Here is a 12,707-nt window from a genome sequence, read left to right as displayed (position 1 = left end):
CACATCCATCTCTAGGGGATACAGAGGGGAATGGCCAGACTTCTGCAAGCTGAGAGGAATGTGGCAAAAGCTAAAAAAACACTTAACCAACTAAAGTCTGAATGCACACCAGAAGACCACACCTGTGCCACTAGTCTCAACTTAGAAAAGAAAACTGAGGCTACAATTTGCACAGCTCATAAAAAAGTGTTTCCTGATTTCTGCTGTGATATTTTGATTGGATGACCAGAATTTGTTATAATAAAAAATATATATTTAAAGAACATTTAAAAAAGGTGATGTAATCGCATGGTGGTTATTTTCTTTGCAGCTTTTAGGCCCCTTTGAGCACTGAGCAAAGCCTACCCGAGTATTGTTGCTGACCCTGTCCTTTCCTTTGTGGATGGAGATAAAGGGATTGGACATGTTATCATGACAGGATAATATACCATGTCAAAAAGCTCAAATGATCTTGATGGTTTCTGAGTTTATAAGATACCTTTATTAGTCCCACGAGTGGGAAATTTCATGTTAAATGTGTACTTAAATGGCCTCCTCAGTCAACAGATCACCATCTAGTATAGCTTCGTTTGGATGTGGTGAAACAGGAGATTCACATTATGGATGTGCAGCTGACAAATCTGCCGCAGCTGTGTGATGCTGTCATGTCAACATGGACCAGAATCTCAGAGGAACATCTCAGGAAGGTCCAACCCTGTACTAACAAACTGAACTGCATTTTACTTCCTTTGATCAGCAGTGGTCATCTCATAGCTGCAACACAACTGAGAGTCTCGTCTCTCTTTCTTTCACCTGTTGCACCCTCCCAAACTTTCATTTGATTCTCTACAATTGATTTCTTTTTTAATACTTGATCAGTAGATTGGATTATCACAGGCTGATCTATTACTGCATTCTGGAGTTTCTCCTCTGATTCGTCAGTTTGGTCGTATCAGCACAGAGCCTTTGTTCTATTTTATTTTTTCATGGACCATCAGAGCGGAGCGTGCCACCTCCTTTCACATCTCAGGCGAAGGGGATTCTGAACAGAATGTGCTCAGCTAACGTTTCAGTGCCTGCGAGAATTCAAATGAAGCCTTTTGAGCAGTATCTCATCAGTCAGTCTGACACCTGCTTTGACATTCATTTGACACAAAATCCCATAACTCTGTCTATATCTTCTCCTTTTCATTATTTGAATCCCATTTCAGCTTCTATCTCTCTTTTTTTTTTTTGTACTAGGATGGGGTGAGTGTTGGGGACGCTTAGAGGGTAGCGAGGGTTGCTGGGTCTCTGCATGGAGTGTAGGAGTCCCTTTGTATCCTGCTGAAGCTGCAGGCCAGGCAGTTATGGGTACGCTCCCTCATTGCCCATGTTTCCCTCCTCCCCCTAGATCCCTTTCAATGGCCCTCTTTGTCTTTGCAAAGTATCACACAGCCGATTAAAAAGAGGGAATTAAGAGTCAGGCTTAACCCACAACACGCACACGCACACACATATACACACAATATAAGAAACCTGAAATATGCATGCATAACCAACCCTGCCCCCTGAGGCTGCATTACTTTAAGTTTATGTAAAGGAAGGTAGCTGCATCACAGTCTCATTCATCGCCCTCCACATGCACGTCACTATCAGCCGTGTCCAGCTTACCTCTACCAATGGCCAGATTGAGCATCAGCCAGCCAAAGTGAATTATCCAGTAGCTGAAGAGATTATGTTGGGAATGTGAGCAGCATGGGCTGAGTCATTAGATGCCCCAAAGACGTGAGCTTTTGTTTTTTTTTCACTGCAGTTTGTAGCCAGAAGAGAAGAGTTTTTGTGGTCTTCACAACCAAAAGGAACCTTTTTTCATCATTTGTAGTATTTAAGACTTTTTAAGAGGCAAGCTTGTATTCAAGCAGAAATAACAAAGCTTTATTTCACGTGAGAATACAAAGTCATCAGTCATCATCATCGTGTTCAGGCTTTCACAGCTGCTGTTATTCAGACGCAGTTACACAAGAAATGTGAAATGCTCAAATGAGAAATTGAGAGAAAGGATGTGCACGCAAACATGAAACCAAATCATAAATAAATGTGGAATTAAAAACATTACCCATAGCTCACACACATATATATAGTAGCAATGAGTATGTAAGCTTAACTCTTATGCTGGAGGTAATTGGTTAAAGTAAAACTGACTTTGAGCTCTGCCTGAGCTGTGGTGCATGCACATGGTCCACATGTGTGCAGTACCGATATACAGGGAGTGCATAATTATTAGGCAAGTTGTATTTTTGAGGAATAATTTTATTATTGAACAACAACCATGTTCTCAATGAACCCAAAAAACTCATTAATATCAAAGCTGAATGTTTTTGGAAGTAGTTTTTAGTTTTAGCTATTTTAGGGGGATATCTGTGTGTGCAGGTGACTATTACTGTGCATAATTATTAGGCAACTTAACAAAAAACAAATATATACCCATTTCAATTATTCAGTTTTACCAGTGAAACCAATATAACATCTCCACATTCATAAATATACATTTCTGACATTCAAAAACAAAACAAAAACAAATCAGCGACCAATATAGCCACCTTTCTTTGCAAGGACACTCAAAAGCCTGCCATCCATGGATTCTGTCAGTGTTTTGATCTGTTCACCATCAACATTGCGTGCAGCAGTAACCACAGCCTCCCAGACACTGTTCAGAGAGGTGTACTGTTTTCCCTCCTTGTAAATCTCACATTTGATGATGGACCACAGGTTCTCAATGGGGTTCAGATCAGGTGAACAAGGAGGCCATGTCATTAGTTTTTCTTCTTTTATACCCTTTCTTGCCAGCCACGCTGTGGAGTACTTGGACGCGTGTGATGGAGCATTGTCCTGCATGAAAATCATGTTTTTCTTGAAGGATGCAGACTTCTTCCTGTACCACTGCTTGAAGAAGGTGTCTTCCAGAAACTGGCAGTAGGACTGGGAGTTGAGCTTGACTCCATCCTCAACCCGAAAAGGCCCCACAAGCTCATCTTTGATGATACCAGCCCAAACCAGTACTCCACCTTGCTGGCGTCTGAGTCGGACTGGAGCTCTCTGCCCTTTACCAATCCAGCCACGGGCCCATCCATCTGGCCCATCAAGACTCACTCTCATTTCATCAGTCCATAAAACCTTAGAAAAATCAGTCTTGAGATATTTCTTGGCCCAGTCTTGACGTTTCAGCTTGTGTGTCTTGTTCAGTGGTGGTCGTCTTTCAGCCTTTCTTACCTTGGCCATGTCTCTGAGTATTGCACACCTTGTGCTTTTGGGCACTCCAGTGATGTTGCAGCTCTGAAATATGGCCAAACTGGTGGCAAGTGGCATCTTGGCAGCTGCACGCTTGACTTTTCTCAGTTCATGGGCAGTTATTTTGCGCCTTGGTTTTTCCACACGCTTCTTGCGACCCTGTTGACTATTTTGAATGAAACGCTTGATTGTTCGATGATCACGCTTCAGAAGCTTTGCAATTTTGAGACTGCTGCATCCCTCTGCAAGATATCTCACTATTTTTGACTTTTCTGAGCCCGTCAAGTCCTTCTTTTGACCCATTTTGCCAAAGGAAAGGACGTTGCCTAATAATTATGCACACCTGATATAGGGTGTTGATGTCATTAGACCACACCCCTTCTCATTACAGAGATGCACATCACCTAATATGCTTAATTGGTAGTAGGCTTTCGAGCCTATACAGCTTGGAGTAAGACAACATGCATGAAGAGGATGATGTGGACAAAATACTCATTTGCCTAATAATTCTGCACTCCCTGTACATTATGTATAAAACAAAGAAATTCAGTTTAGCTCTTTTGCAGATATAGGTTAAGATATTTAAAATGCAGATATATTTGAGAAGCAGTGAAGAAGAATGCGGGATGCAGGGAGGAGAAATAACAGGTATAACGTGTAAATAAAGATGGTAAGTAATCATCAAAAGGTAAGTACTGATACAAAAGCTGTTAGTAGTAAGTCATAATAAGGACAAGGCACATTTTCTATTTGACATCAGGCTGCGTTAAAACATTCAGTGCCTGGAAATTGTTTCTCAGTGTTGGCATTATTTACAATGTAACTTTTTAAACTACAATCAAAAGATAATTTTGTCTCACACCCAACCAAAAAAAACAACAGACAAAGGCAGTGCTGCAGACTTTCAGTGGATAGCAATGGCAAAAAGTCATTTTAAACAGTACAGTAAACACAGCACGTTGTTAAAACAACAAGTTTCTGTTAAGGATTTTGTCATGAAACACTGAGTGAAAATGGATTATCAGCAGATGAATAGAACTGCTTTTCATCGTGAGTCCGTGTCAGTGCCTTTGTGCTACAAACTTAAAGGACGTTTTTGACACGATTGCATTTTGAATTGAGTCAAAGCTAAGAAAAAAACCCAAAAAAACAAAACACTAATTGGCCACAAAATGTAAGGTAGCTTTGAATGTTATGTTGGGAGAAACTTTCTTTTAAAAGAAAAGTTTCTTCTTTATAAAAAGTACAGGTTTTGGTCTCAAAACTTTGGTCATGTTTGTGTGTATCGACAAAAGTACATTTGCAACTTCACGTACACCCAATAAGCTAAATATACACTTCAGTTAACAAAAGCACAGCATGGATTTATGGCATTTTTTCCCCTCCGTGCCCATTTGTCGAGTGTACAAAGGCATTTTAAGTGAACACAGCATAAACAAATTGAATTCAAAAAGGGACGACTGTGGCTCTGAGAGGACAGTATATCATGAGTATTTGTTGTGTTGACTTTCGAAAGGAATACAAGGCTAACGTTTGTTTGACAAAAGGTCAGTCAAGCCTGAGAAGTGAAAGGCCGGCAAATAGTTTGGCACTCTGTTCTCCTGGCGTTAAAACAAACATCTAGTGTAAAATTAATTTGTCTGCTTTGTCGTGCTCACAGGTCGAAGTCTTGCTTTTTTCTCGCTGTGTCCCTGTCACCTCTGACCCCTCCGTTGGCCCGTGGCGTTGTGGACTGCTGCGATACACGCTGACAAGTACGTGATCTCATACCACCCATGAACACAGCCAGAAGTGCCAAAGGCTTTGCTGTGGTGCTGCTGGTGGCGTTGGGTGGGTGATTTTTATTTTATTTTGCTTATTTGCATTATCGATGTATTGCACTCTGACTCCTCCACCGAGTGCCGCAAATGATCGACCGCTCCTCAAAAGCACCACGCTCCAAGCTCATCCTCAGGCTGTGACAGCATGTTTTCATCTGGGCAAGAGCAGAACGGTGTTTCCCCCCTTCTGCCTCCCCAGACGCATCCCCCAGTGCCCGCCCACTCCCCCCAGACCAGATCTCGTTCGACTCTGACACCACCAGCGCGACTCTTGCTGCTGCTGCTGCCTCTGCTCCTCTGGTCTGACGTTGGGGCTGAACCTGCACCGGCACGCTCTGGTCTCGTTATCTGTCATGGCCGCGACAGCGTTGTGTAGACAGGCTGTTCCCAGTGTGTGGGGCTGTGCGACTGCGATACGCTGGCTGAGTCAGTGATGGCAGTGTACAAAGGCCTCTGGGAAGGCCCCATGTAAGAAAAGGCGGAGTACAACCCTGGAGCCTGGCTCGAATGGGCGTAGTATGACCCCGAGCCCTGGTGGTCGGCGTATTCTGCAAACTGAGCTCTTGAGGCCAACGAGGGGAAGGCAGAGCTGTAGTGAGGAAGGCTGAGGGGGGTGTAGGTGACGTGGGAACCTGGTGAAGCTGCTTCCACAAAGTGACCCGCAGCACCTCCGGCCTCACTCTTAATCTGGGCTTTGGAGGGATCTGAGCTCAGAGGGGAGCCATGGTGTTGCTGTGGCGGCTGCTGCTGCTGCTTGGAGAGCCAGGCTGCTGAGTGTCCACTGGCCGCTGCCAGAGCTGAGGAGATCCCATAGGCGTACGGAGAGGCCGGAGTAGCTGTTGTGGTTCCTGCAGCCCCCGCACTCGGCCCAACCCCTGGGTGCCCATTAGGGGGAAGGTACTGATCAAACTCATTGACATCAAACGGCTCCATATTAGCCATTACCTCATGACTCATCTCACCAATGTCCACGTTACCAAAGTCGATATGAGGTTTCCCAGACCCTGGAGCACCTGAGCTTCCTTCCGCTCCCATTGTACCACGAGAAGTCCCGTTCCCGGCTCCCTCCCTCTTACCATCTCCTGCCTTTGCAGACTGAGGCTCGGTCTTGGGAGTAGTCGGAGGTGTTGGAGGACTGTGGCTCTGACCTGTGGCAAAAGAGAAAGCAGTTACAGCTCGTTTGCCCTGCAGATTCACAGACAATTACCTAAGCGTGTGTCATCATGTTCAGTGGACTCAGGCTTAACAGTGGAGTAGCGGGCGGGAGCCGGCAGCCCACCTACAGCATAAGGGTGATGCCCATCTGCCAGAGGGGACCCAGCTCCCCCACTGTAGGCCACTTCCAGGTGGGTGCCCTTGTAGTGGTACTGGCTGTAGATGACCTCACCCTCCAAATGGCCTTCAGCCTCGCTTCCTGACCCAGAACCAATCTTCCCGTTCTTGCGGCGTCGCGGCTGATACTTGTAGTCAGGGTAGTCCTTTTTGTGCTGCTTCCTCAGCCTCTCTGCCTCCTCAATGAAGGGTCGCTTGTCACTCTCATTAAGAAGCCTCAGGGGGGGAAAAATAGTAAATTTGATCGTTTAAGTTACGAAGATCCATAGTCACTTTTTTTTCTGTTGAATACAGTACATATTCTACAGGTTGGTGCAAAAAAGACCATAGAATAAAAAAGAATAAACCTTTATGACTGGCAATGATTTGCAAATGATTAAAACCTTAGATTTATTTGAAATGTGTAGAAAGACAGTATGATAAATGCTGAAAGGGTAAAAGATTTGGATTTTGAAGAATACGCTCATTTTGAATGAGCCAGCAACAGAAATAATTCACTGGTTTGCTTTGTCACCTCATCTTTGATTTAAGCGCTTCACACTCCCGTGAAGCTGGATGACCGAGCACCTCAGAGAACACACTTCATCTCTGACCAATACTTTGTAAGAATTAGAAACTGAGGAGACTGATTGTTCCAGTTTTGGAACCTAAATGTTTTCCAATTCTTCCTTGGTGTAGGGGCTTCTTTTCTTTCTTTCTTTTTGTTTTCCATTTCCATTTCATAACGAGATAAATCTGGATTTCTGAACCTTAAATCAGTTCATGTTTCACTGTGAACAGATTTAAGGTTGATTAAGAGTTAAAGGAATGAATTTGATCCCAGAGTAGGAAGAAGTGATTCCAAATGCCTCTCTTTACTCCTCTGGAATGCTCTTTAACACCCAATAATGTTACCACTTTCTGTGTTATAAAAACATTAACAATACTTTTTTGTTTGTTTGTGTTTTTTGGTTTGCTTTTTTTTGGGGGGGGGGGGGGGGGGGGGGGGCATTTTGTCTGTCCCCTATCTTCAAGTTAAAATGTGTTTAAATTTTTTGCTAATCCTTCTGATTTGCTAATATTTCTGTCAACCCTGCCAGGATGACACATTTTCCTTTGTTAGCAGCAATAGTTTCATTTGCTACATCTTCACAGCTGCATCTAATGTCACTCCTGCCAGCGGCTTCTGACTGCCAAACTCTAATGAAATAACACAGCCCAAAGTTGCATCCTGTCTGCAAAATGGGACTGAGCTCCTACTATTACACCCCTGACAGGAGTGGCATGAGAAAACCCTGACCTTCCTCAGCCTCCCTGTTCATCGTGTTTGTGGGTCAATTAACTACTACTGACTGAGCCCAAGGTCAAGTCTTTATCAAATTAATATGATCCCTGCAAGGTAATGCATTTAACCTTTTCTGTCCTTCTTGGTAAGAAATAATGAGCAATCTGAAGAAGTCAGCAACCAAGAAGGAAAGACTCTCCAGTGCCTGCCTGACACAAGGTTGAAATGAAAGAAGTGCAGGTTTTCTGTAAGCAAATGAAGCAATGAAAGACTCAGAATATTAGGAAACTGTAAGTTTATTAACTATTAAAAAAAGGCTAGATCATTCTTCTTCTTCTTAAACTTTGAATGTACTTTAAATGAACTTTGCCAGGGGGGAACTCCTTCCAGCTAATGTTTCCCAGGAATTAAAACAGTGAATTGAATTAGCCAGGATTCAGAAACATGTGACCAGGGCACACTCACTGCACCAAAAAACAAGAGCTGCTCAACTGGTGAACTGTGGCCTAAAGCGGGAAAGAAGACTGAGCTGCCTCCTAAAAGTCTAAAAATACTTTTTTTTTCAGGAAACATATCACAGATAATATCACGTGTAAAACAGAGCGAGGCATTTTTTTCAAACACGTTATAACTGTGTTGGTTTTCATAGCATTCGACTTTAAGAACATTAAGTGGAGCGTGTGCACTAAATCACACGAGTCAAAATGGTGAATATACAGTGGTCTCTCTGTGAGCCTGCAGAAGCTGAAATAGAAACGTTAAACACGTTTTGATGTGTTTGAGCTGATATGTTTCAGTTTATTGAAATGATGCCCCTGTAACTATAACTGTAACGTGTGTGTGTGCGCGCGCGCGCGTGTGTTCATTTTTGATAAAAAGTCTTCAGTATCTGATTCAATTATTCCTGGAGTAGCTACTTAAGCTGTGACCCTTGAGCGGTGGTGTTCATGTGATTGTTTATTCGGGACATTTTAATCTGTCAAAGCTTAATCGTCTCTTTCTTGTTTGGTGGAACGAGAATTCACCTAAATTTATTATTCAATTTACTGTGTGTGTGAGCCAGACGTTTTCGGGATTTTAAAGTGGGCCTTAAGACGGACTATAAGCAACCGGCCTGCTCACCTCCAGAGCTTCCCCAGGGTCTTGCTGAGCTCCGCGTTGTGCAGGTGCGGGTGTTGGTCGGCCAGTTTCCTCCGCGCCGCCTGCGCCCACACCATGAAGGCGTTCATTGGCCTCTTCACGTGCTGTTTGTTCTTGCTTCCGCTGCTTACGCGAACGGGCATGGGCACGAGGGTCCAGTCGTAGCACTTGAGCACCTGGCTCACAGCGTCGCGGATTCCCGCGGGGAAGCGGTCATCCTCGTCGTCGGATTTGACGGAGGAGCAACCCGCCGACGCGTCGTCCAGCCCGACCAGCTGCGGCTGATGCTGCTGCCCGTGGAGAGGCGAGTCCCCAGCACCAGCGGCCCCGGAGGAATGACCCGGTGACAGGGAGCGGCTGTCGTCAGACATCCCTGGGCTGAGCTCAACCTCTGAAAAGCTCTGCTCCTCTCTGGACATCGTCCTTCACACAAGCCTCCAGGCGCGCAGAGGATGTAAAAAGCTGTTCTTAAATGCTCAGCTCTACCTGTCTGGTTCTTGTTTCTGTGTAGCTCTGCAGTTTACGCACGGAGGGTCGGCTGTCTCTCTGGCCTCATCTAAGTTATAATATAAACTGCCAGTCTGTCTCTACTCTCAGCCTCCGTTGCAAAACTCTGTGAGGATTCCACATTAAAGTTCTTTCCATCCGTGTTGTTGGTATCATAGGCGGCTCGATGCGCACCTTGGACCCCAGTTTACCTGCTATTGCGCAACTCTCTCCGCCAAACTCACCCGCTCTCACTTCCCTCCTGACTACACCTTCCTTCTCTCCTCCGTTTATCCCGCGATCGAGATCCAACAGCGAGGACCTGAAACAGCAGAGGGATGAGGAGCATCAGCTTAATAAATCTGAGGTAGAGCGACAGCGGATTTGGGTACGGTTGGCCACGATTTAGCAAAACTTTCTGTTCTTTTCGAATCCAGCATTAAGATGCGAAAAGGCCTAGATCTGAAAGCATTAACCCCACATAAATACTCAACACGATATCACGATATGTGAAACCATGCCTATATGTGTATATTTGTGGCCCTCTATAGCGCACATCCCCCCTGCAGGTCCGGGCCTCGGCTCCCAAAACAAGCTACTGTTTAAGGTTTTGCAGTTATTGCAAGATCCCCGGAGAAAATGTGTTGGAATGATAGGAAACCACAGCAGCACAAAAGTCGGATTTATACCGCGTGGTTCTTGAATAAACACATCATGCTGCTGGAAACATAACCCCCCTTGTGTATGTGTGTATGGGCACTCCTGTAAATTAGACAGCTTGTTAAACAGGGGCAGGTTTAAAGTTGTCCTCGTTTTGTCCATTAAATCAACAGCCTGTCTGGAAGTTTGCGTCCTAAACTTCATGGAAAAGAGCAACACGCAGTCCGATTATTTGTTTTCTATTTAGAAAATCGCTCTGGTCGTTTTTTTTTTTTTTTTTTTTGTTTGTTTTTTAAAAGGTTGGCCATTCAACGCCCCGCTTCCCTCATATTTCTTTTTTAATACGTTTACAGTTTTTCGTAATCATGCAGCACACTACATGTCCGAATCAATGTTCTGCATTTCCTGGCGGTTCGTTTGCTGTGCGCAATTATAATTAATTAACCAAATCTATAATTTAACAAACGACACAGGAGTTCAAATTACATTTGTGAGCGCTGTGACTCTAAATAACAGCTTTTAATTAGCCTAACGTCTAATTGGATGTTAGGAATTGTATTAGTTTCCAACAGAGCGGCTGGTGCAGCTTCCCCATCTGTCCGAAGCGTATTTTTATGCTCGGTTGCCACCTGGTCTGCAAGGACACTTCGTGGGCTGTCATCACATCTGTAAAGGTCTGTGTGCGTAAACTGTTGAGGACAGCGCATTTACGCGCGCGTCTCTTGTGTTTGTAGTACATGCTGCTTGTTTCATTCTTACCAAACAACGAAAACACCATCGGTGCCTTTTTTGTTGTTTCGTAAGAATGAAACAAGCAGCATCACCTGACGGAGCGGGGATCATTTGCTTTCGCCACCGAGCAATTGGTTAAGTATGTTTTCTCTTTAGCAGATCAAACCAAGATCAAATCAGTGGAAAAGCCAATAAAAAAATCAACTGAGCCCATCTACCGATGTGCAGCAGAACAACAGATATCGCTGAATTTATTTGATAACAGCTTAACTGCGTTCGACCCACCCTTTAGATAACGCGTGTTATTACATTACTGAGGATATTTACTGTGGGCTACCCACTGAACTAACACTCAACACCCGACTTGCCAGAAATCTGGCTTTCATTTGGTTTTGAAAAAAGGGGTCTGTTGTTCATAATCTAAAGATTAAAAAGACTTAAAGTTAAACGACAATGTCTGCCAGATACCGAAATATAACTCAATTAAATATGGGGGATAATCGGACTTTTTTTTTTTTTTAAAGTGTAGAGTCATAAATGGCCTTTAGTTCTGGCAGTCTCCTTTGTTGCGCTTGTTGTGCACTTTTCTTTAATTAATGATGAAATCCTGAAGAAAATAAAGGAGGAAAACACTTGAAGACCAAATAAATTATGATGATCGGCACATGAAACTTTAACCACAACACAAATCGGCTGGAAAACTTCGCAGCACTTGTTGAACAGAGGAGAGGTGATATTACTGTAGCCCTACAACATCGTTAACTTTTGGCAGCAGGACTATTCTCACATGGTTTAACAGAATCATTGTGGTGGCTAAAACAAACAAAAAAACAAAAACAAAACAAAAACACCATAAATAAATAAACAATGATCCATGTTTATGAAAGGTAAGAGTGCATTATAAGTCTGAGTTTCGGACTCTGACGAGAAGAAATAATCAAACGGCAGAGTGAGAGCAGCAGCAGCTGTAGAGAGGAAAGAGTTGGAAATGCTAAGCGCCTTACTTCAGTAATGAGGAAAAGGAGGTCGTCGGTTTAGCACGAGAATCCGTGAGTTCCCGTCCGAGTTTCCAAAGTGACGCTCGCTCCCCAGCCCCCTCGCTCGCGCCGCCCGAGTATGAATGCTTGCTCTGTGTGTCTGTACCAGGGCTTAAAGAGCTCCTTGTACGCGCATGAGAGAAAAAAATGAAAAAGATGCGGAGGAGAGATCTTAAAGGAGCAGCGCACATATACGGGCGCAGACTCTGAGCTCTCTGATTGGCCGGGGACTCTCTCTCTCTCTCTAGCTCCTTAACATCCTCTCCCTCTATCTGTCTATCCAGACCCATTGCACCATTTGTATTTTTTTTATTATGTTAAACAGAGTAATTTGGTACATGAGCACCCATTTCTAATTATTTTACTTTGGGAGATGCATAGTTTCATCACACCAAGGATAAGACGATAAAGGTGAAATTGGGCTATCTGTGTTTGGGTATTAATTTTGGCAGGGAAACCAGCTGTATTATTATTATTATTATTATTATTATTATTATCTAAAAAATAATCTTTAATTTACTGTCTGAAACATCTACACTTCACATTGAAGCCTCAATCCTGTACATTGCTTTTTCGGGGAAAAGGAGTGAGAGAAAATTTCCCCCTGTATATAACATAGTGGCTATGGGGAAGGGGTTTTTCATTTCAGAACATGCTCACAGACAGCACTGACAGACCCGAGTCCGGATTATTTACTAAGAGAAGAAATGGGCGTCAGTCTTGGCCTTGTGAGCAGAAAGAGACCCGGTACTTAAACGCGCTCTGCGATGCAGGCCTCAAATAAATTTGGAAATGGCAGGTTTTACGCACCAGTTGCGCACTTGGTTCAGAAAGAAAGAAATATAGCAATATTCTCTGACTTTTACTTCAACGCATGGTGTTAGGTAGCTTACGTTTACAAACACAAATTAACCCACAACACAATCAGGCATGTCTTGTGAATCGGATATAAAATGGGCACCTTTTTGGCCTAGTATAAAACGATCC

General features: G+C 43.7%; 1 protein-coding gene across 2 annotated transcripts; it reads right to left on the bottom strand.

The window, feature by feature from the left end:
• Positions 1 to 1,880: 1,880 nt before the first annotated feature.
• sox10 (SRY-box transcription factor 10) lies at positions 1,881 to 11,784 on the bottom strand. Of its 2 annotated transcripts, none has more exons than XM_084926673.1 (4): positions 11,688 to 11,784; positions 8,788 to 9,613; positions 6,349 to 6,617; positions 1,881 to 6,217 (listed from the first exon to the last, which is right to left on the bottom strand). In XM_084926673.1, the coding sequence occupies exons 2-4, from the start codon at positions 9,222 to 9,224 to the stop codon at positions 5,421 to 5,423; spliced, it is 1,503 nt and encodes a 500-aa protein (XP_084782799.1). In that variant the 5' UTR covers positions 9,225 to 9,613; positions 11,688 to 11,784; the 3' UTR covers positions 1,881 to 5,420. The 2 variants fall into 2 exon arrangements, with proteins under 2 accessions (XP_084782799.1, XP_084782800.1); XM_084926674.1 differs by having other exon boundaries at positions 6,457 to 6,617.
• Between the last annotated feature and the right edge of the window lie 923 nt (positions 11,785 to 12,707).

The sequence above is a fragment of the Perissodus microlepis genome, chromosome 4 (genome assembly GCF_051167445.1).
Source record: "Perissodus microlepis isolate ML-2025 ecotype Zambia chromosome 4, ASM5116744v1, whole genome shotgun sequence".
In the NCBI taxonomy this organism is placed as follows: domain Eukaryota; kingdom Metazoa; phylum Chordata; class Actinopteri; order Cichliformes; family Cichlidae; genus Perissodus; species Perissodus microlepis.
This window is presented reverse-complemented; position numbering and strand designations above follow the sequence as displayed.

Excerpts from the sequence above, each read along its gene's own strand:
- sox10 (XM_084926673.1), bottom strand. The coding sequence starts at position 9,224 with ATGTCCAGAGAGGAGCAGAGCTTTTCAGAGGTTGAGCTCAGCCCAGGG. Across the intron at positions 6,618-8,787 it reads ACCCTGGGGAAGCTCTGGAG|GCTTCTTAATGAGAGTGACA; the intron begins GTGAGCAGGCCG and ends TCCCCCCCTGAG. Across the intron at positions 6,218-6,348 it reads GCATCACCCTTATGCTGTAG|GTCAGAGCCACAGTCCTCCA; the intron begins GTGGGCTGCCGG and ends CTTTTGCCACAG.